The 22314-nt window shown below is 42.5% G+C and overlaps 1 protein-coding gene across 1 annotated transcript in view; it reads left to right on the top strand.

The window, feature by feature from the left end:
- Nucleotides 1–22049, top strand: part of LOC137889161 (probable phospholipid-transporting ATPase IIA) — a 28903-nt gene extending 6854 nt beyond the window's left edge. The window contains exons 6-28 of the mRNA XM_068732842.1: nt 372–423; nt 1457–1551; nt 2181–2261; nt 2568–2643; nt 3066–3142; nt 3312–3472; nt 3569–3711; nt 4539–4651; nt 5311–5520; nt 8319–8480; nt 9033–9125; nt 9253–9336; nt 10204–10374; nt 11438–11536; nt 13034–13123; nt 13381–13525; nt 14222–14286; nt 15058–15213; nt 16539–16603; nt 16827–16935; nt 17054–17111; nt 17857–18060; nt 20142–22049. Coding sequence (XP_068588943.1) covers nt 372–423; nt 1457–1551; nt 2181–2261; nt 2568–2643; nt 3066–3142; nt 3312–3472; nt 3569–3711; nt 4539–4651; nt 5311–5520; nt 8319–8480; nt 9033–9125; nt 9253–9336; nt 10204–10374; nt 11438–11536; nt 13034–13123; nt 13381–13525; nt 14222–14286; nt 15058–15213; nt 16539–16603; nt 16827–16935; nt 17054–17111; nt 17857–18060; nt 20142–20278 — 2646 coding nt within the window. The 3' untranslated portion in view covers nt 20279–22049. The remainder of the gene's footprint in view (nt 1–371; nt 424–1456; nt 1552–2180; nt 2262–2567; nt 2644–3065; nt 3143–3311; nt 3473–3568; nt 3712–4538; nt 4652–5310; nt 5521–8318; nt 8481–9032; nt 9126–9252; nt 9337–10203; nt 10375–11437; nt 11537–13033; nt 13124–13380; nt 13526–14221; nt 14287–15057; nt 15214–16538; nt 16604–16826; nt 16936–17053; nt 17112–17856; nt 18061–20141) is intronic.
- Nucleotides 22050–22314: the final 265 nt, after the last annotated feature.

Below are 22314 nucleotides of genomic sequence, written 5' to 3'. Positions count from 1 at the left end.
TTCTAAATGAACCTGCATAATACATCTTTGTTAGCCTATCGACTACTTAGCAATAATCCCATGCGCGGTTCACTTTTTTTTTTTTTGGGGGGCAAGCTGTCCAGATGAATTGAACGGAGAATTTGTCTAATGTCGTGGAGGGACCAGGTCAGGCAGAGTGTAAAACCTGGTCAGGGTCCTGTTCGGGCCACGACGGGATGATTTGCTGGAGGGCTTATTCTTCTTGACTGACTGGCTTGTTGGTAATGTGGCGCATGAAAAGCCAAAAGTCTTCCTTTTTCTACAGTTAAAGAGCAGAAGAGGGAGGAGGGAAAGTGCAGACTCAGGAAGTGATGCTAAAGTGATGTTTTTCTTTCTGCCTTTCTTTGTAGAACCAGCGTGTTCCTGCTGACATGATCTTTTTAAGGACCTCTGAAAGAAATGGTAAACATCTGCTGGTCATTCATCCAGATCTCCACAACAGGCCGGCTGGCTGGCTGGGGAAATGACTTGTTTAAAAAAGGCGCTGAGGTGCAGGGATTAGCCCTGAGCCAGGACAGGAAGTCCTACAATGTCTAAATTATAATTAGCTCCAGTACTAAACTATCACTCAAAGCGCGCTGTGGTGGAGAGTTACTACTCCATGTAATGGTCGAGATAAGCATTGTAGACAAAACATTGTTCTCTCTTCACCTTTTGATGACTCATTTTGTCTTTCAAATGAGAGGATCATGAAAAGGTAAATGAAGGACGCGCCGAAATCAAATGCAAAGAGAAAACAGGAGACATGAGCTAAGGATGCCTCATCTGAATAATCAAATATGGATTAGGACAAAATGATAACACCAACGTGGCAAAATGAATTTCACTGTTTTATTTGCACATATACAAAATCCAAAGTCCATTCAAAGCACATCATAAAATCACATCACAGGGACGAGATGTTTTTTTAAATTTTCTGCTTCCAGAAACCCAAATGTGTCTCTCAACAGGAAGACAACAAATAGTGCTTGCTTATCTCTCTTCCATGTGGAGGCCATTAGGTCAATTATGAAGAGCCTATAGGCCAGGATTTGTGGTTTTGGGCAGGATGACGCATGCGAGCCAGTGGGGGGGGGGGGTGGGCTGTTGTTTGGTGGATGCCTTCACTTCTTTCCCAACAGTAATAAGCAGCTCAGTCCCATTCACAGACGTTGCTGTTGTGACTCCATGTTGAATTGTTTGATCGCTCTTCTTCATGTATTTATTCAAACCATCAACTTGGAAACGTAAAGTATGACGTGTGTTAGAACAAATAAAATCAGAAACCGGGACAGTAGCCTTCAGTATCTATTGAAATATATAAAATGTTTTGATTTGTTCAAGCAGTTTTGAGATCATAGCGTACCCCCTTTGACTAAAAGCCTCCTGTTGCCCCCTAGGGGTGAGTTTGTTTCCATCTGGCTTCATTGGCAGCTCTCGTCCTCCCCCTCCCCAGGCTCCTGTTTCCTGCGTACTGACCAGCTGGATGGAGAGACGGACTGGAAACTGCGCCTCCCAGTGGCCTGCACACAGAGACTGCCAACTGCTGCCGTGAGTCATGAGATAGAGATGGAGACGGAGACGGAGACGGAGAGGTAGTCGGGAGAAAATTGTATGTTGTAACTCCGTGTTTATGCCATCGCTGTGCCTTGTAAGAGCGGATGAATACGGGTAATTGCACATGCTGACTTTGGTCTGAAGACAAGCAAGTCATTAGGACAGAGTAGTCATTTGACCAGAGTACAGGGTGGCGGGACATCAGAGAAGGACTCAAAGGTCAAAGGTTCCCCTCAGGCCCATATCTTTGGCTCTTGTAGTTAACCGTGTTCGGCCAGTTTGGGGTTTTTAAAGGCAAATACTCACGCAGATTTTTTTTTTTTAGATTTCAAATTGTCAGTAAGTCAATAAGTTGTAACAATGATCAGATGATAACAAAGATTCATGTTTTGAAGGAGTCAAACTGTCTACTGTCTAATTATAGGATATATATATATATATGCAAAACCATAGAGAAAACACTGCATAAACTGTAAAGGACTGTGTCTCCATGTAAGTGATATGATATCAGAGTTAGTTACATAATGTTTCATAAGCATAAGTCTTCTTCTCCACCGGCTGTCAATATTCAGTCACTTCTCCCCGTCAGTGATCCTAAACCATGTTTTTGATGTCCCACACAGGACCTTCTACAGATCAGATCATACGTGTACGCAGAAGAACCAAACATTGATATCCATAACTTTATTGGAACTTTCACCAGGGTGAGTGCTCGCATCACTATTCTGTCGAACCCCGAGCCCCTTTCTGTTCATCTGACGGCAATGTGACGCGTCGTTCTCATGTCTGAATAAGCGTCCGAGTCATTTTTACACGAGTCACGGCCGTGATAAAGAAGATTAAGCCTTGCACCAGCATACGAGGCGTTGACTTGAAAACATGCGTTAGCTAACAGATAGATGGAGCCGGTAATGTTTACAAAACCTATTTTTTACAAACATAGCAACTGTTTGACCAGTTTTCTGTCTCCCCTCATCATTGTGAATATTTGTCGTCTTTAATTGTTACAGGAGGACGGAGACCCCCCAGTCAACGAGAGTCTCAGCATTGAGAACACCCTGTGGGCCAGCACGGTTGTCGCCTCTGGTAAATAAGTGACTGGTTGTGCCGCTAAAACCCAGGATGTGACCCGGACCATCTTGTGCTCCCACTGAAGCATTGCTTCGCTCACAACTGTTGATCTGTTGACTTGTCTAACCACACACACAGAAGAAATAAAGAGGAAGTTACTTTAGCTCTGGGGCAGCTTCCCATAATGCTAAAGAAAGTGTGCGTCTTCCATAGGAGACCTTAACCCACGCATAACATATGTTATCCGTTAAGCAATTGGAAATCTGCATCCTATATTCCAAAATGTCATTGATCATTTGAAGAAGTCTATTCTTGTCAAGATTATGAGTCTGGGAAACATCTCCTTGACACACTGTGTTTTATGTTGTTCCGTTTTACCATATTGACCCGAGGCAGGTTTTTTTTAGGTCTTTTTCTCTCTCTCTCTCTCATTCCAGGGACAGTGGTGGGGGTTGTGATTTACACAGGCAAGGAGCTGCGCAGTGTCATGAACACCTCCAACCCGAGACACAAGGTACAGTAGTGTGAACCACAGCCTGAAGGCCATCATTAAGTTTGCATGAAAATGGAGGACTCTTTTATTTTTTATTTTATTTTTTTTGGGATTTACATATTGCACACACACACACACCATTTGTTTTCACATTCATTTGACTGATCATTTCATCTGTTGCTCATGATAGGTGGGTTTGTTTGACTTGGAAGTGAACTGTTTGACCAAGATCCTGTTTGGGGCTCTTGTGGTGGTGTCACTGGTCATGGTGGCCCTCCAGCACTTTACCGGCCGTTGGTACCTCCAGATCTTGCGCTTCCTGCTGCTCTTCTCTAACATCGTGCCGATCAGGTGCGACTTAATTAAGCTTCTCTACTTCAAAGTCGTCTGCAAGCGTTGCCTTTTGTATCAACACTCATGTGCTGTTTTTTTTTTTATTTGATGCAGTTTGCGTGTCAATCTGGATATGGGGAAGATGGTTTTCAGTTGGATGATTAAGAAAGACTCCAAGATCCCTGGGACGATGGTGAGGTCGAGCACCATACCTGAACAGCTTGGACGCATCTCCTACCTGCTGACTGACAAAACAGGTCAGACTAAAGGAAATGGCAGTGAAAAGCAACGTACTTTATATTAAAATAGCCTTGGTTGTGGCCAAAAAAAAAATCCACAGAAGCCAGCGTGTGGAGTACTAAAATGAGGAGTTATAGTGCTGTGGATTTGCCAAGGAAGTATCCAGTAGGACAGAGTTAAGTCGTTTCCTTCCCTTGGGGTTTTTTTTGCTCTGCGGTGGGGTTTTCTGCTCCCGGAGTCCTGCTACTTATTGGACCATTAAATCATAAAAAAAAAAAAGCCCCAAAGTCTCTCATCCATACACACCTTAAGAGCACAACACCTCCACCGCTGCACTTCCTCAGGCAGAGGTGTTACACGTCAGATTTATGGCCCTCATGCCCAATAAAGTGATCAGCCTTCTCCCCATCCAGAGCGTGATAAGACCGGTGGGGTCTGCAGTTCAGGCCAATGTACGTCCAAGACCCCCGAGGTCTTTTTGATATACTAGCGGAAAATGCTTTTAAAGTGAGTGTGAGGATACAGAGGCTGTGTGTAGTGTAACAGCCACCATATGTGACATGCATCTCTTTTAAGTGACTGGTTACTGTTTGTAAATCCAAACCCATGAAAGATGTGGAAATACTTATACGGATAATAATGCTTGTGATGTTCTCAAAATGACATTTCATTTAGAAACCAAAATCTGAAACACCGTTTCAGATTTTGTCCCGTCAATCATTATGCAGAAGTATCACATGTTGCACAAGATGCTGAAACTCTTTCAGTTGTAATTCTTTTTTTTTTTTCTTTTTTTTTAAAGGATTTCCACTATTTGAATGTCTGTAATTTAATCTTTTACCAGGAACTCTGACTCAAAATGAAATGGTGTTCCGGCGCCTCCATCTTGGAACTGTGGCCTATGGGATGGACTCGATGGATGAAGTGCAGAGCCTTGTGTTCAGCGCCTACACGCAGGTAAAAAGAAGAGTCTTTGCAGTGCTCTGGGTCTGTCAAAGAGAAGCCGTGACTCAAATTCCCTCACGGCATTTAGAAAACAAAAGATTTAAAATTCCTAAATCTTGGGAAAGGGTCAAACAAACAGGCAGCAGCATTGTTTTAAGAAACATATCAGTTTGTGATTATTGTTTGGTTGAATGCTTCCTGACCTCAGATGGCACTCTTTGTCCCCCTTGACACCAGAGGTTAGTGAAGCAGGAAACAGGATTAGCCCACAAGCAAAGCAATGACCGGACTTCTTAAATGACGCTGCCATTAACCCCGGGAGAGCACAGGCTTCTAAAAATAGCAAGGCCACAGCGCATAAGCAACTTGTTCATATTTACTTTACACATCTGGTCATGTTTACAGGCCACTATCACGGCAATCACTGAAACTGCCATTAGTGAAGCAGCTTGTTTCTGCCATCAAAACCAGTCAGTTATTGATTTAGAATGAGCTTTATGAATGTGTCTTCTTTGTTTCTTTGTTTGTTGTTCATGTTCACACGTACAGATTATTCATTATGCTGGCTACAATAGCTGCCCTCTTGACCACAATGAAAGAAAGGTTGTAACTCTCTTGAGATTCCCGCACGCCATTGTTTTCACCTCAGCACCTTCTGTTATTGTCTTCAGCCCACCCATGACCTTCCAGCCTCCAGGGCTCCAGCGGCCACTAAGGTCCGCAAGACCATCATCAGTAGAGTTCACGAGGCTGTGAAGGCCATCGCCCTGGTGCACAACGTGACCCCCGTGTACGAGGCCAACGGTGTGACGGACCAGGCCGAGGCTGAACAGCATTACGAAGACACGTGCAGAGTCTACCAGGCTTCCAGTCCAGATGAGGTAGGACAGAACCCGATGCACGTTCCTCCACTTTTAGTGACGCTCAGGAAACCCACAGGGCTGATATGAAGAATGTATAATACTAATTATCTTTATTTCTATACTGGTAGAACCTTTCCTATAAGAAATGCAGCTCAAAGTGCTTTACAAAAATAAAAATAAAACAAGCAATTTAAAATATAAAAATACATATAAAAAGACTATAAAAACAGTATACATACATATATATATATATATATATATATATACATACATATATATATATATATATATATATATATATATGTATATATGTATATGTATATATATATATGTATATATATATATATATATATATATATATATATATATATATATATATATATATATGTATATATATATATGTATATATATATATGTATATATATATATGTATATATATATATGTATATATATATATATATATATATATATATATATATATATATGTATATATGTATATATATATATATATATATATATGTATATATGTATATATATATATATATATATATATATATATATATATATATGTATGTGTGTATATATATATATATATATATATATATATATATATATATACATATACACAAAAGAAGCAGGGGTGGGCTCACTTGATTTATTGATTAGAAACACTTTTAACCAACAATGGATTTTTTTTTTTTTTTTGCATCTGTGTGGAAACATACTTGACTTCCACGTTTCCCACATTTACTATACAAACAGCTGCAGTATATCCATCCCATGATACACGCAAATACCTACATGTTGATATACGTCATCTTGACACGTAGGGAAATGTACACTTCATCTACTGAAACATAATTTTCTCAAGGACAAACACGGAAGGCCTGACAGGAGAACAGACTTCCGATGTCAAGATGGAGACTTCTTTGGTTTCTATCAGTGAAGGTCATGATCTCGAAGTGTCTTCCCTGTTTTCTTTACATGAAGGGGAACATTCACAAGCCAAAAGGCATTCTACATTCATGTCCTTGATCTGTATGAATTCTTTGAACATCAGGAAGAGGGCTGCGGAATTCGACTTCGATCCATTTCCTGCGGCGTAAATACGGATTTCCTTAATGTGCTCCCCAGCCCATTGCACTTATCCCCTTTTGAATTTCCTCTTTGATAGCATATTTTAATAGAGCCGCGTCCATCTGTTGTGATTAGAGACCTGTGGTTTATGTTGTGGGAAGGAAATTAAGCCGTTTTATTGTTTTGGGGTCAAACTGGATAAAAATTGTAACTGTTTTTCTGTTGCTGTGCCCTGAATGGTAGATTTAATCAGTTTGATACAATCTAGCAAAATTCAGTTTGCTTTCCCTACAGCTTTCAGGAAGTCTCAATATAGATCTGGTTTAGTCTGTGAGCACTACAGACACAATGTCAGCGACTGTTTCTACCAGTGCAGTCAAGACTGACTTTTTACTGCACACTTGTCACTCATAAAATATATCTACATTCCAATGATAATAGGATTATTTGCTCATGTATAAATATTAAAGTTAGAGGCCTCAATTGCAATTTTCAAAATAAAAGTCCTTTTGGTAACTCGACAAATATAATCCAACTGAAAAATGAGAGAGAGAGAGAGAAATTACTGTCTTAAAACTATGGTGTTTGACTTTGACCTATATAAAACTGATTTCATATGTCAAATTTTTGGTAGATTAATCGGTACATCTCTAATTAAGATGATCTTATGCAGAAGTAACGATACTCAGAAGGACGTCTCGCAGTATATTATGTGTAATTCACCGCAGAGAGTTGATATCTGAATCACTTTCCTTTTCAGCTTATAAAAAAACCGTGTCAGCCACGTGGAGGTTCTGAGTCAAGCCAACTGGACGCAGCATTTATTCAGTCCAGTTACAAATCTGCAGCCAACCCAGATGCTGCTATTAAAAGGTGGTGCTGTGACAGACGCCAGATCCCAGAATGCCCCCACACTGAATATTTCTAGACTGTGACTAACCACCATCTTCATATTTCCCAAACCTGGATCACAAACATTACAGTAATCAGAGCTTTTCTGACGTTAACGTGCTCCTTCCAGGCATTGTCAGACTACGTGGTCATGTATTTCCAAAATAAGTAATTCCCCCTCCCACAAAACCTGTGGTTTCAAAAATTGGACCCGTGGCAATCTTTGTTGTTTTCTCTCATCTGTGTCCATTTGGCCACTCTGCCATTAGGACCTGTCAGAAGATGAATGATGAATGTGATCTGACTTCTGGTCTGGAAGTTATTGGGAAATGTCGTCTCCCCTCTTTTTCTCCCCACACAGACTCGCACCCGTTAACATTGTATTAATGGATGCCATCTGTCTGTTGCGTCCTTCATAAAGAACACAGCAAAAAGTGTGTGTTCTGTTCAGAAATGGACATTTCCCCAATTTATCAATCGATGGTCTTGAGTGCGGAAAATGTTTGAGCTATTGATTAAGACTAAATGGTCACTGTGCTCTCAGTCCAAAGTGCCCTTCACTGTTTGTTTTCTAACTCAAGTAATGGAACATCATATTGACATTAATGGCTTCACCATGAGAACAATAAAGCAGTTGTCCCTTTTCTCCCTCGCTGTACCTCAATGAAGACTGTTTTATTATTTAGTAAAGATAAAATATTAGCAGTTAGAGCCATTTTGCAGCCTGACTATTTTATTTATATATATATATATATATATATATATATATATATAATTTATTTTATTTTGTTTTTTTATTTTTTTTGGAATGAGCATCCATTAAAGCCTTTACAATGTGGTGTTGATAGGTGTCGCTGGTGCAGTGGACTGAGAGCGTCGGTCTGACACTGGTGGGAAGAGACCAGTCCTCCATGCAGCTGCGGACCCCTACTGGCCAAATACTGAACTTCACCATCCTGCAGATATTTCCCTTCACCTATGAGAGCAAGAGGATGGGCATCATAGTGCGAGTGAGTGCCAACATAACGTTGTTGCTCTTCTGTCGGTTACATTGCAGGAGCTTTTTTTGTGCATGTTGTTCTCTTATGCTCTTGATTTCCTAATTTCCAGTTGCTGAGACACTTCCTTCAGTAACTATTTAGGTCTGTGCTTGTTGCTAGGAGGGCGATGTGGACTTGACGCTAGCTTTAACAAGGCAAACAAAAGAAAAACAGATTATTATTAAAACACAGTATCTGTGAAACACCTCACCTTATAACCTCTGACTAGTTCTGATGACTAACTTTATTTTTGTTGGCCGGGCTACAACTCAGGAAGCCTGGGATTTTTAAACTTCCTCGTGATAATATTTGCAAATGCTTTTTGGAACCCACGTGAATACCAAAATAAGTTTTGCATTTCTAGGCAACACACAAAGTCATAAACTAGTGCATGTGCACCTTTTGCTCACACGGGCATGGACTGGAAATCCTGTCTGTGTGAAACCTACTGGGTAATGTAAGATGTAACCGCTTCTCTTTCCTGTTTTAAATCTGAATAAACTGTCGATCGTTGTTTTCAAGGATGAGTCCACGGGAGAGATCACTTTCTACATGAAGGGCGCCGATGTGGTGATGGCCGGCATCGTCCAGTATAACGACTGGCTGGAAGAGGAGGTAGATCTCCTCCATCCTTTTTCCACCAGACGTGATGAAGCTGTAACAAACAGTGATTGTACCCCTTTTACAAATAACTCCCAGACTGACCTGCTGAATCCAGATGTTGCTCACTCTTGTTTTCTAGTGCGGGAACATGGCGAGGGAAGGCCTGAGGGTCCTCGTGGTCTCGAAGAAGTCCCTCACAGAGGAGCAGTATCAAGATTTTGAGGCAAGCGCCGTCTCATGACATTTAACACACAGCGATCTGAGGTTCAGCTCTCATCCATGCTAGCACCAGACGATACTTACACACTTGTAGTTTGTCAGCCTTATGTTTAATAAAGCCATTGGAGCTGGTAAACCGCAGAAATATCGACAATTTGTTAGATATCTCCTATGTGCCGATTGCACTCAAAATACACACAAATGCAGAATGATATTTATGCAGCCATGTTCAGTATTTCTAAATGTCAAAATGTGTTGCTGAGTAATTTAGAGTGACCTCTGACCCCCCCCCCCCCGTCCCCCGTCCCTCCAGTCCACACACCCCACCCTCCCAGACACACACACACCCCACTCATTGTTTGAGCAGGGCAGGGCTGTCTCCCCTGCAGTCCTCAGCCCCAGGCCCATTACTGGAGCGTATAATTGTGTGAGCAGAGGTGGTGGGCAGCAGTGAGTCACCAGCTGAGTCACACACAGAGTTTGTGTTCCTGTATGAGTCACTCTCAGATTGTTTTTGCTTTATCTCGCTCGCCGATTGCCCTGGAGCTGAGAAGCTGGAGATGGGCGTTGACCGATTGATCTCGTCTGCGCTGTATGTCAAGCTTTCTGAAACGTCGTAGCTTTAATGGCTGCTTGCAGGCAAATACCTGAGAGTTTATACGTAAACCAAAACTTTGATAGCTGATATGGATGTTTCTGGGTGTGTCATTCAAGCTTGAGGGTAAAATAATCTTCATGTATGCAAACTGTATGAACCATCCCTGTTTCTCTCTCGTGTTCGTCACGACTTCCTTGGCTGGTTTCCTTCTTTGTTCTTACAGCGATTCTACTGCATTTAAACTAATATTCCTAATCCTCTTCTGCTCCCCAGGCGCGGTACATCCAGGCCAAGCTCAGCGTCCATGACCGCTCCCTGAAGGTGGCCACGGTAATTGAGAGTCTGGAGATGGAGATGGAGCTGCTGTGTCTGACTGGGGTAGAGGACCAGCTCCAGACTGACGTGAGGCCCACCCTGGAGATCCTCCGCAACGCAGGAATCAAGGTCTGGGTGGGGAGGGGGGAGGCGGACAGACTCATAAGCTCACAGTAGCAACAAACTTAAGAAAACAAAAACACAGAGGCAAGACGAGTACATGTGTTTTTCATATCTACAAGAACGAGCCTCATCCAAGTGGCTCCCTTTAGTAGAAAAACCAAAGATTATAGTGAACGTGAAGGAATTATAAGGGCATGTTAAGCAGTTTTGGTTAGCACACTTTAGATGGTCGATGTGAACTATTTTCTTTTATGGAAATGAGAGTGTGGTTTTGTGCAAGGGAAGCAGAAAGCTGATCAGTCACAGAAGTAAAAGTTGGGCTGATCGTCCCCTTCGCTCTTCTTAATTCAAAGGGTTTGACTCGCCACAAATATGTAAAAACACATTTACTCACTTGGCTCCAGTGGTATCCAGCAGCGCAGATCGGTTAAGTGTGGAGGTTGAATGGGATTTTTGTTGCTCACATCATTTAAAAAATGAAATTTTTAAAAATGATCAATAGTCGTTTCTTCCGCTTTGAGGGCGTTTCTTCGAATTGGGCAGAAACGTCCACTCAAGAATGAAGTCATTAGAGTTTTTGGGCAATAAAGATATGCTTATTATAAAAATTTCACACAGATGTCGAATAGGATAAAATGATGTAGTGAGGTGATGAACATTCCTGGTTGGCAGATGCATACAACCGCGAGGCAGTAATTCTATTCTTCTTTATGTCATTTTTTTCAACCATTTAAACTCTGCTATAGAAATCTATAAGCAACATCCATTAAGAATGTGGATGCTGTGATACCAATCTGTGTGATTACTGCTGTTTGTCTTCTGTTTGAAGTAACCCATGTTTGATCCTAAGATAAGCTCCCAGACAGAGCAGGTACAGGTTGCTTGACGTCAGTTTTTAGGGTCTTTGATCCCTGGAATTTAGCTTTTTTTTTTTTTTTTTTTTTTTTTTTTTAAACCGATTATGGATCATTTTGCGTCAGGCAGTAACACGTTTGAGTGGAATTTCTCTTCGACCATCAGTGCATCTTCTGAAAAAAAAAAAGATCTTTACTTTCTGGTGTCTGTGTAGGTTTGGATGCTAACAGGAGACAAGCTTGAGACGGCGACATGCACCGCTAAGAACGCCCATCTGATCACCCGCAACCAGGACATCCACATCTTCAGACCCGTAAGTGCAGGACAAGGACCCCTCTTCCTCTGATGTGGGTAATAGTTGATTTTAGTACCACAGGGTGCATCCCAGTTCAATGCAGCGCTGACAGTTTCCTGACTCGCGGGCATCCCGCCTCTGTGTGACTGAGGCCCATCAGCTAGCGGTCAAACAGCCCCACACAACCACGCATGCAGCCCCAGTCAGCATCCACACGGCTGAATAAATCACCTCCCACCAGCGAAAGCATCCAAGCCGCTGTCAATGAGAACAAACAGGCCTTCGCTCGAGCAGAAAGGAGAAACCCTGCCGAACCACTCCCAGAGGGAACACGCAGAGGGCTCACTTCCTAATTTGTTTTGCAGGTCTCGGGCTCTTTCGCCGCTTTGATAGTCCCCTTCTGCCTTCCCCTCTGGAACCGTGCCAGAGCAGAAGGAGCGCCTGCCATATGGGAAGGTTACAACTTGCGTACAACTGCGGTTACTGGAAGAGAATAACAATGGTTGGCACGGCTTGAAAACCTCTGTCCCAGTGGACGGGGGGGAGTGCTGACTGGGCCTGCAGCGCATACATCTGGATTAGCTTCCTGGTGGCCACCAATGGCCTGATCTGGATTGACGTATGAATTGTCAGCGGCTGAAGGATATTCATACCAGAGCATAACTCCTGTTGACAGATTAACACCATGCCCTGTCAGTGCTGCATTTTAAGTCTATATTTGAACTCTGAATTGAATTTTATAACACTTCCCAATTCCCCATTCCGAGCTAGATTTGAATTACTTAATCCTCTCTCTAGTAAGCATTTGAAAGCACTACATAAACATTCACCAAATGGTTTATAACACACTATAATCTATTTATACACCGATCTAAGGATGTGCATTATATTGTATTAAACCATTCACCCTTTTTAATGGTTATATACTTCTATTAAATGCTAAATTAAAGTGTTACTGCAATTTTAATAGACATGCTTGGTATAGATATTTATTGTTTCTCTTGTGGGCGCATTGCTCACTTAAATATATTCAATTATCTTATTGACTTGACAGGGGATTTGTGTCCTGATCATATGATTGTCATGAAATTATGATATTTGAAGTCGATGTTTCATAGTCGTAGTAGCAGAAGGTAATATTTTGTGTGATTTTTGCCTAAATTTCCCACATGTTGGTAAAAAGGACTCTCTGATCCGATCTCAATGAGCTCCATGCAGTCAGTAGTGTTATTTAGATCACAATGGCTATCAGGAGAGAAAAGGTGTAAAAATACTTATATGTCCTATCATATCATATCATGTCCTATCATCCAGCCTCATCAGTTGGTTATTTAGTTAGTTGGTTGTTCTAACGTTTGCCATCGTTGCAGCTGGAGGGAAACGCGCCGCTATTGTTTGAGGCTACCTGTCTGATAACAATCAGGACGCAAAGGCTGACAGATCGTCATCCTTGATAACTTATCACTGCGAGTGCGCTTCATACTTGCTTTTCAAATGCGGTTTCCATTGCCATAGGTGACAACCCGAGGGGAAGCCCACCTGGAGCTCAACGCGTTCAGGAGAAAGCACGACTGCGCGCTGGTGATATCAGGAGACTCGCTTGAGGTAAACTCCTGAGCGCGTCTCGCCCTCCTCCCACCGACTTATCTCTCCGTATGAAACCGTGTTTTCTGTGTGATGCGTGATAACATCGCTGCAACGGATGCATCTCTGGAAGTGGTATCTGTGGTCACAGTCGCTTTCTAAAAAGCAGTAGGAGTTAAACTGTAAGTCGCGACGAGGTGTTGAAGCCTCACAGCTGAGATCCGTTACATTCGGTGGCCTAAGTTTCTCACTCGTCCGTTTTGGCGGCTCTCTTGCAGGTTTGCCTGAAGTACTACGAGTATGAATTCATGGAGCTCGCGTGTCAGTGTCCCGCTGTGGTTTGCTGCCGATGCACCCCCACCCAGAAGGCTCAGATAGTCCGACTGCTGCAAGAGCGCACGGGAAAACTCACCTGTGCTGTAGGTGAGTCGGAAATAGAAACCGTCCCAACTGCTTTTTCGTGGTGGGATTCAGTCTGTACAGCATTTTTCTTAACATTTAACAAATTCTGTCCACATCCTCCTCAAAACATATTTATTTGTTGCTGCCACAAACCCCTCTCTCTCACTCACTTCTACTCATCTCTCCTGTACTCCCAGTAACACTGATACAATCCCACAATAAAGCAGAGCTGATTTAAGTGTGCATTCATGCTAATATGCTATCACTTGATAGTGATGACGCCCATGGCTGGGTGATGAATCCTCTTATTGTTATTGCCTTTGAATAGAATCATAGCAAGTTATTTTGTTACAAAGTTTGGACATTGATATCAGTGATTTGTAGAAACTTGTAACTGGAAAATAAATCAATTATTGAGGTTTTTCACACATGGAGAGAGTTTTGTAACGTAACACAGCTCACTGAACTGAACATCAATCATTTTGTGTGTTTTCATTGTGTCATTGGAATGTGTGTTTTACAGTCATAGCCCCTTTTATCTCACCCATTATGGAGCAAATTCCACTCACCTATCTTTGGCCATAGTTGTGAGCTCTTAATCGGGCCACATCAAGGGTGTGTCCCGTGAAACACATGCACAACACTCTCACTAAAAGGTTGTATTGGTGAGTCACTGATGTGAATCCTGACACTTCCATGGCTTTTGTTTTCTCTTAGGGGACGGAGGAAACGATGTCAGCATGATCCAGGAAGCCGACTGTGGCGTGGGAGTGGAGGGAAAAGTAAGACTCTCTCTACATCTCATCGCCTCACATTGACGTGTCGCTCTCACAGATCACTTTTTTACTTTGGGTTTCCTGTCAAGATCTCTGTCACGTTCAGAGACATGCACACAGATGATTCCTCTTTACGAGGACCCATTGTCTGAGTACAGGAAACGAAGATGACAGGATGCCTTTGTGCTTAAGTAAAAGTAAGAGTCTCTCATCAGGAGTCTCTTGTACTTCCCTCTCTGTAAAATCCTCGTCGAGATGTTTACTTTGCTCAGTTCTTATTCTTATTACTCCCTTTCTTGTGAGAATCGGTTGATAAGATTGACGCCTCACTTATATCTGTCAATTAAAGATGGCAGCCAGTTAGCTTAGCTTATCGTAAAGCCTAGCAACACCTGTGAAGCTCACTCATTAACATGTTAGCTATTGTTTTTGTAATCCGTGCAAAAAACCTTAGTGTAAAAAAAAAAAGAAGGGATTATGTACAGAACTATTTCAAATGTGAATATTTTCACATTTTCTTACTCTTTTATGTCGGTAAACTGAATTTCTTGGTTGGCATTTTAGAAAAAAACACAATTAATCAACTAATTGAGAAATCAGCAGAATATAAAAAAAGTCATGTCTGCAGGGAGTATTTGTCCAGCCTCTGTCTGATTTTTGTGTTTCCTTCTAAACAAGCTATTTATCTGTCACTGAACAGTCATAATAAACAGCCCGAGGCCTGCTTGTGCTGCTGTAGCTTGTCCTCACTGCCCCTCTGTGCCGTGTGTTTGACAGGAAGGAAAGCAGGCCTCGCTGGCTGCCGACTTCTCCGTGACTCAGTTCAAACATTTGGGCCGTCTCCTCATGGTCCACGGTCGGAACAGCTACAAAAGGTCTGCGGCCCTCAGCCAGTTCGTCATCCACAGGAGCCTGTGCATCAGCACCATGCAGGTAGAGTACAGCTAAAGCGCCATTTAGGTGTTCATCAGACATGTTGTAATGATGCATCGGAATCCTGTATTCTTTTTTTTAACTGCTTTGGCTCTGCTTTCACAACAATCAAAACTCTGACCATGAAATAGTCCCTCAAAACTTTACACATAACATGTATCAAATTAAGATAAAAACATCACATCATGAGAATAATAACAGTTATGTCTAACCATGAATTTGACCACAAAATTATTCAATTAGCAATGAGAAAAACATTCAATTTGCAGGTCAGTTTTTTTAATTGATGTAGAGTAAGAATGACTTTTATTTAGTTTTTTTTAATAAGATCTATTACTATAAAGTCCAGAGTCTGACTTAGCAGTAAATCATACATTCATTCAAGGCAGGGTTGAGATTTTACTTTTTTTTAAGATGTCCAACCTCAGATGTTCCAATCACTAGTAAGTTTTATCATCTAAACTATTTTAATAGACACTCAATGCAGTGTAACATTTTCAGAATAACCTAAAGAAAGTAATCGCTAATCATTTTTCCCACCACTGCCATACATTCGACTTGAATGTCAAAGATTTTGAATGAGAGATATTAACTGTCTGTTGAGTGTGTGTCTCTGGCGACATTCCCAGAAATTCATGACACTTGTTGGATCTCTGGGGAGTGAGAGCCAAAGAGGACGAAACTGAGATTTTCAAGATTGTAACTTTTAAAGTTTGGTTCAGGGAGATATTGTTTGTTTATCCACAACACCTAAAATCTAAAAGTGAGGAGGAAACGATGGGGGCGAGGCAGTTTTCGGGGTGGTCATGGAAGGGTGGGGTGCGCGATGAGTCAGTCAGTGGTGCCCTTCTGAGCCGGCCCCCACACATACCCTTCACCGTCCCCTGTCCAGTTCCCATGTCCCAGGCCAACCTCAGCCCCCGCCATGGAGGGACAGCCCATGAGTCACTGCACGTGGACTCTGGGGCTTTAGGGAGGCCCTCCTCCACATGTCTCACATTAACACCAACCGCAAGCTGTGACCTGTCTGGTTTGGGGCTGCCTGACTAGTTGACGGGCCAATATTGGTAAGATCCATAAGTTCAAGACACATGCGAGAATAAGTCAGTGAAGCTCTCATTGTCCGGCAGTAGCACTTTGGTAGAACGAGGGTTATGAAAAGCATTGTATGTGTGGGATTCAGCCCATTGACCAGTCACAGTGTGGTGACCCTGTGACTTGTGTTGCCAGATTCACGCTGCATCTTTTATTTCCTTCTATTTCTCTGATGTAAACTGACTCTGGCATTTGAATATTGACATGAAAATCATTTTATGTTTCCCTAGGCGGTGTTCTCCTCTGTTTTCTACTTTGCTTCAGTCTCACTCTACCAAGGATTCCTGATTATTGGGTGAGATTAAAAACTCTGCTTGTCTGAGCCTTTGGCTGCTTTGTCTTCCTGGCATTTCCTCTTTGTTAACGCACTGTTGAAATGCGAGAAGGGGAAAATATGAAAGTCTTGGCTGGACTGACGTATTTCACTGCTGAATCTAGCAATGAAATGTGTGAACCCTCTAGTACACGTGCACTTTTATCTGGGGAATATTCCTCACGCATGAGTTTGTCTGTTTCAGCTACTCGACCATCTACACAATGTTCCCCGTCTTCTCCCTGGTGTTGGACAAAGACGTTAAGTCAGAGGTGGCCATGTTGTACCCCGAATTATACAAGGATCTCCTGAAGGTAATGAATGAATGAATGAACACACACTGACTGCCAGAGTGCAGCCAAATATGCTACACAGAAACATACATGGAAAACGTTTTAAATATGATGTGATGGTACTGGTTTCTCTCCACAGGGCCGACCGCTATCTTTCAAGACATTTCTAATATGGGTCCTAATAAGTATCTATCAAGGTAAGGAAGAGTTTGTCCAAACTTCTAATATTCAGAGTCAATAACTCCAGCTGTCGGTGAGAGATAAACTCATAACCTTTTGGATTGTGGGTCGTACACAGAAAAACATAAGGAGACACAGGCCAATGACTTTTTGAATGACTAATACATAACTACCACAACCTGCCGGTATGGAACGTTTTTTTTTTCTTCGTTTACACAGGCACAGATCGTGCTATTTGGCCGTTTACTGCGGTCTTTGCGACGTGTTCAAGTGCAATTCTTTGGCTGAGACGCAGGCGACATGTGGCAACGCAACAGTCACCCTTCGTTGCTGCTAGTTCTTTGATTTTTGGTTTGGTGCGTCTGGGCCTTTTAGGCTGCTCGCCAGCTGTTCAATGCCAACCCCAGATTCACTCTCGTTTTAGAATGAGCTTGGTTCTTCGCCTGGCGTTTTTTTTTTTCCAACGCTTTGTCCGCCATTTTTGTACAGTCTCTTGGTGGATACAGACATCAATGAAGCAATTGAGAGGTTTTTTTTTTGGCTACTGTCTGCTTAAAGACACTGGTAGCTAAACACACTGAGCATTAGCCTTTTCAGCTAGCTGTGATCCTGCAGCACAGTACTTCAATCACTCTCCGCTCACTCTTCTTCAGACTAAACATTGACTGTAACCTTTGTGGATTCCATCATTAAGCGTTGCTGCTATATTCTTGCTAAGTGTTGGTCTCATTCTCAGGCCGTGCGCTCTGTTTCACTCCACAGGGAGCATCATCATGTACGGGGCGTTGCTGCTCTTCGATTCCGAGTTCGTCCACATCGTTGCCATTTCCTTCACCTCTCTGATCCTGACGGAGCTGCTGATGGTGGCCCTGACCATACAGACGTGGCACTGGCTCATGATAGTCGGCGAGCTCCTGAGCCTGTCCTGCTATGTGGCCTCGCTCGTCTTCCTGCACGAGTTCATAGGTGAGCACAGACGCTGATATGTCACCCACACAGAGGGTGACTCTGAGCCTGTGGCGGCGAATTTAATTGAGCTAAAAAAAACAAACAAATGCAGTCCAATTCACTGCAGCCTGATCGATGTTATTGTGCTTTTGCCGACCTTGAAACAGTGCGTCAGCAGTCAGGTGAACATGTTTATTCTTATTATGCCTCTGGTGTACAATTAGCCGTGGTGTGCTGGATACGAGGAAGGCGAAAGGTGAGTGCATTGACAAAAGTGTCCTAATGTCGACGAAGCTCTGGCATACCATAGTATCAAAGAGGAAATGCCATCAGTCCTGTTAGTTTCCTGTGGAGCGCCACGGTTCATGTGTTTATCTCAGTGACGGTGCGTATGGCAGGAAACCTCAAATATAATAGATAGAAGCACATTCATAACCATTAGAAGGCTGAAACATAAACACCTTAAAGAAGATTGTTGGTGTTTCTCTATTACAGCCTGCATGTTGCCAGGCAATTTGAAAAAAAAAAAAAAAGAGCCAATTTTAGTTGTGCCATATTAAGACTTGTGACATATACAATACCCTAACCAAGAGCTTTCCAAGCCTTTATTTTCAGCTTTATGTGGGGTGTGGAGCATTTTCAGCCTACAATCTGGACCACTGAGGATCATGACTGGCATGTGGTCAAGTGTACCCTTTCTGGACACTTTTCCTCCCTCCTTGAAGTCGGACTGGAATAGATTTTAAAGGCTATTCTTCTGTTGCATGTGCAGTTTACACAGTTAATTGGACACTTCACTACAACATTAGGTTGAAGCTGTAATGGTCCATGTTTCTGCCTCCTGCGTTCAGGGATTAATACGGTTCAAACTCAAGAGAGGCCTTATATTTGACTTATTACTTACTTTACACATATCTGCAATCTGGACGATCAATAGCAGTGGCTGTGACACAGAGTCATAACTCAGTCAAATGTGAACACACGGACATGAATATATGTTTAGATTCAGTGTGTGACTTATAAGTTATGATGTCTAAGTAAACGTACATAAATCTGCTTGAAAATCATATAAAAACTAGAAAGCATCTTGCGATGGAATCACACCAGTCAGACCATAAAGTGGGGGGCCAATCCCCTCTTACCCACTTCCTGCCTCCCTATTTCCCCCCACCCTATTGCTCAGACCACACCCATCTCCGAACTCTGCCTTTTTTTTTTTTTTTTTGGGCTCAACGACACACCTGTGAAGTTTCATGACTGCATCTTGCACGGTTGTGACACTATCGCGTGGACAAAAACTGTCCACAGAGATAGAAACGGTGGTGAACTACTCAAACTGCCTCTGTGGTAGTTCCAGCTCCAGCAGCTGTGTCTCCAGGTCCACATTATGCCACCATGACACACACAGAATCACAAGGTGAAATCAATACCGTCCACGCGTTGTTGAGGCTGGTAGAGATGCTCCTTATAACCCCACAGTCTATCTGAGAATCACCAGGTTTTCTTCAGCAGCATTGTATTCCAGTGGTAGTTGCCCGTACATATATGGGTGCACTGCAAACAGGAACTGCTAAAAGATCATTTAGCATACTTTTAATGAAAGAAAAATCCCCTTTTCCATTCAACTGTTTATTATTTATTTAAAGGAGCAGTGTGAAGGACTTAGTGGCATCTAGCAGGGAGTTTGTAGATTAAAAACTGAATACCCATTTCCTCATCCCTCCCTTTCCATATCGGATATCGGAGAGCTAATACTTCATGTAACGTAAAAACGTGATTGGTGTTTAGTTTGTCCATTCTGGGCTACTGTAGAAACATGGCAGTGCAACCCAACAGACTCTGTAGAAGAGGACCGGCTCCCTATGTAGATGTGAAGGGCTCATTCTAAGCTAATGAAAACACAACAATTCTTAGTTTCAGGTGATTATACACTGATGAAAACATCATATTTAATTTCTGCCCATAGAGCCCTCTAGATCCTACACACTGGACCTTTAAGGAAGCACATATGTGTGCCTCCAGCCTTAAATGTATGCTTATTAATGTATGTCTGTGTCCCACAACCTCATTCTGATCTTTGCCCCCTTCGTCCATGCCAGACGTGTACTTCATCACCACAGTATCGTTCCTGTGGAAGGTGACCGTCATCACGCTGGTGAGCTGTCTGCCCCTTTACATCCTCAAGTACCTCCGCAGACGCTTCTCCCCGCCCAGCTACTCCAAGCTGACCTCCTAAAGACTGAGAGGAGACTCCGGCTTCATTTGCTCCCTGGAAAAACCAACAGGAAGGCGCCCCGGTCTTCAATCCAGCAGAGCCTGCGCTTCGACCCAGAGAATCAAACATGGATTCTCCCCCCCCCCCCTTTAATTTGTTCCAAAATGTTCTACTTGGAAATGATAAGGACCGACAACTTACGTCAGGGACCGGTTGTTTACTGAGAGTTCGTGTTGAAAAGCAGTGTTACTTGCGACACGTGTTTGATGCAAAGACTAACTGATGCTTTCTCTATGTGGAGAACACCTGCAGTGCATTGTGGGTTGAGTTAGTGTAACTGACCTATTTACTGTCAGCGGACTTAAAAAATGTCAAAGGTGTCCTGAAGATAAATGTAAATATGTTATGTAAGAACCTGCGGCTATTTAGCCTGTATTTAATGAATTAAGGCACAGAATCGGTACATTTAATTATGCAGATCCAGTTTGTTTTATAAAGTCAAAAATCATATCGCGGAGAGTCTCTTACTCGGCTTTGTAGATGTGTCATTTGGGCTGGAAACTAATTTTGACTTCCATCTGAAATAGACAAACCGTTGTTATTGTTGGGACGCTGAAATTGACGTAGCATTCTCACTCAGGACTTGATTCACGCTCTCCTTTTTAAACAGTGATTTCTAAATGGAGTTTGAGAATTATGTGGTCAAAAGAAAAGACAACATTTACTGGCTAGACTTTGCATAGAACACACGTCTGTAAGTTTGTGTGTTTGTTTATGCGTCACTGCGATGCTACGGCCCCGACACAAGGCGGAGGTGGTGCGGTTGTTTCCTTTGGCATGAGCCGTGGCGTCTGATGTTAAATCCGTCTTTGTCTCTTTTTTGTATGGACCCTGGAGTTGTTAGTGTTTTGCAGAGCGCGGTCAAAAAAATGGCCACGAAAGGAGCGTTGGTTATTTGCGGCCCCGAAAACCTTCCGCCGGGGCTCCCGACGGGCCGTGTCGTCCGCGGGGGAAGGGGGGGGGGGATGTATCGGCCTCTCATGTGGTTGCTCAGCAGGCCAGCAGCAGCAGCCACGCTTCAGCATTGCATGATGACTCACTGTAACAGTGACCTAAAGCCATAACTGAAAACAGCCCCGTGACCTGCATCCAGCTGCCCACTTCCATGTCGTCTAACTCAGAGCCCCCCACTCACTTCTCACTCCTGCTAACACCCCACAGTTCAGCTGTGAAAGAATAAAAAAGAAAAGGGATCAAATCATCTCTTCTGTCGTATACAATGTGAATAGTGTCAATAAATATTACAACTGCCCATTGACAGAAAAGAAACCGATACCACACCTCTGGTGTTTCATTTGTGTGGCGGTGGAGATGCTGTAAATAATCAACTAACAGAATAACACGACTTCACTGACACTCATTTCAAATCACTTTAGAAATCTGCCACTTTCCTCATGTTTCTTGATGCGTCAAACGGAGCATCCAGTCCGCCATAAACTTCTCATTTCTCTTTTATGTTCAACTAAAGTTGTAACCCTAACCACTGAATTCAGTAAGCTGCACTGAGTTTTGTTTTGTACCACCAGTTATTACATTTTTACGTTGTAATAGAATCGCAAAACATCAATGATGCTAAATTGAGTTTGTTGCTTGTAAATAACCCGTTTTTTTTTTATTTATTAACATGTTTTATTTCATGGTGTTGATTGCACTCAAATGAGCAGAACAAAAAGGGAGAATTGTGTTGATGTCAGTGTTGTGATGACGATTAATAAATCTCATGTTTTCTTTTCCTGTGCCCTTTTTTTTCTTCTGTGTGACAATATTTTAAAATAAGGCTTTATGTCCGAACGACTTGAAGGAAGAGGCTGCTGGTATATTAATCTCATCGTCTCTCAAAACCCCCCCAAAAAAAGTGGATTGTTCCGTCTACATTTTTATCAGATTTTCCTGCCTTGTCTGCAGCACTCAGTCCCAAGCCACGAGTAATACTTTAAAGAGAGGAACATCTTTATGACCAAGTTACAAAAATATAAGAATGTATTTTCTTAAAGGCT

Source organism: Cebidichthys violaceus, unplaced genomic scaffold (genome assembly GCF_023349555.1).
Source record: "Cebidichthys violaceus isolate CVI_PGR_0920_01 unplaced genomic scaffold, fCebVio1.0.p SCAF_6, whole genome shotgun sequence".
Lineage (NCBI taxonomy): Eukaryota > Metazoa > Chordata > Actinopteri > Perciformes > Stichaeidae > Cebidichthys > Cebidichthys violaceus.
Note: the sequence above shows the minus strand (reverse complement) of the source record. Positions and strands in the feature narration are given on the sequence as shown.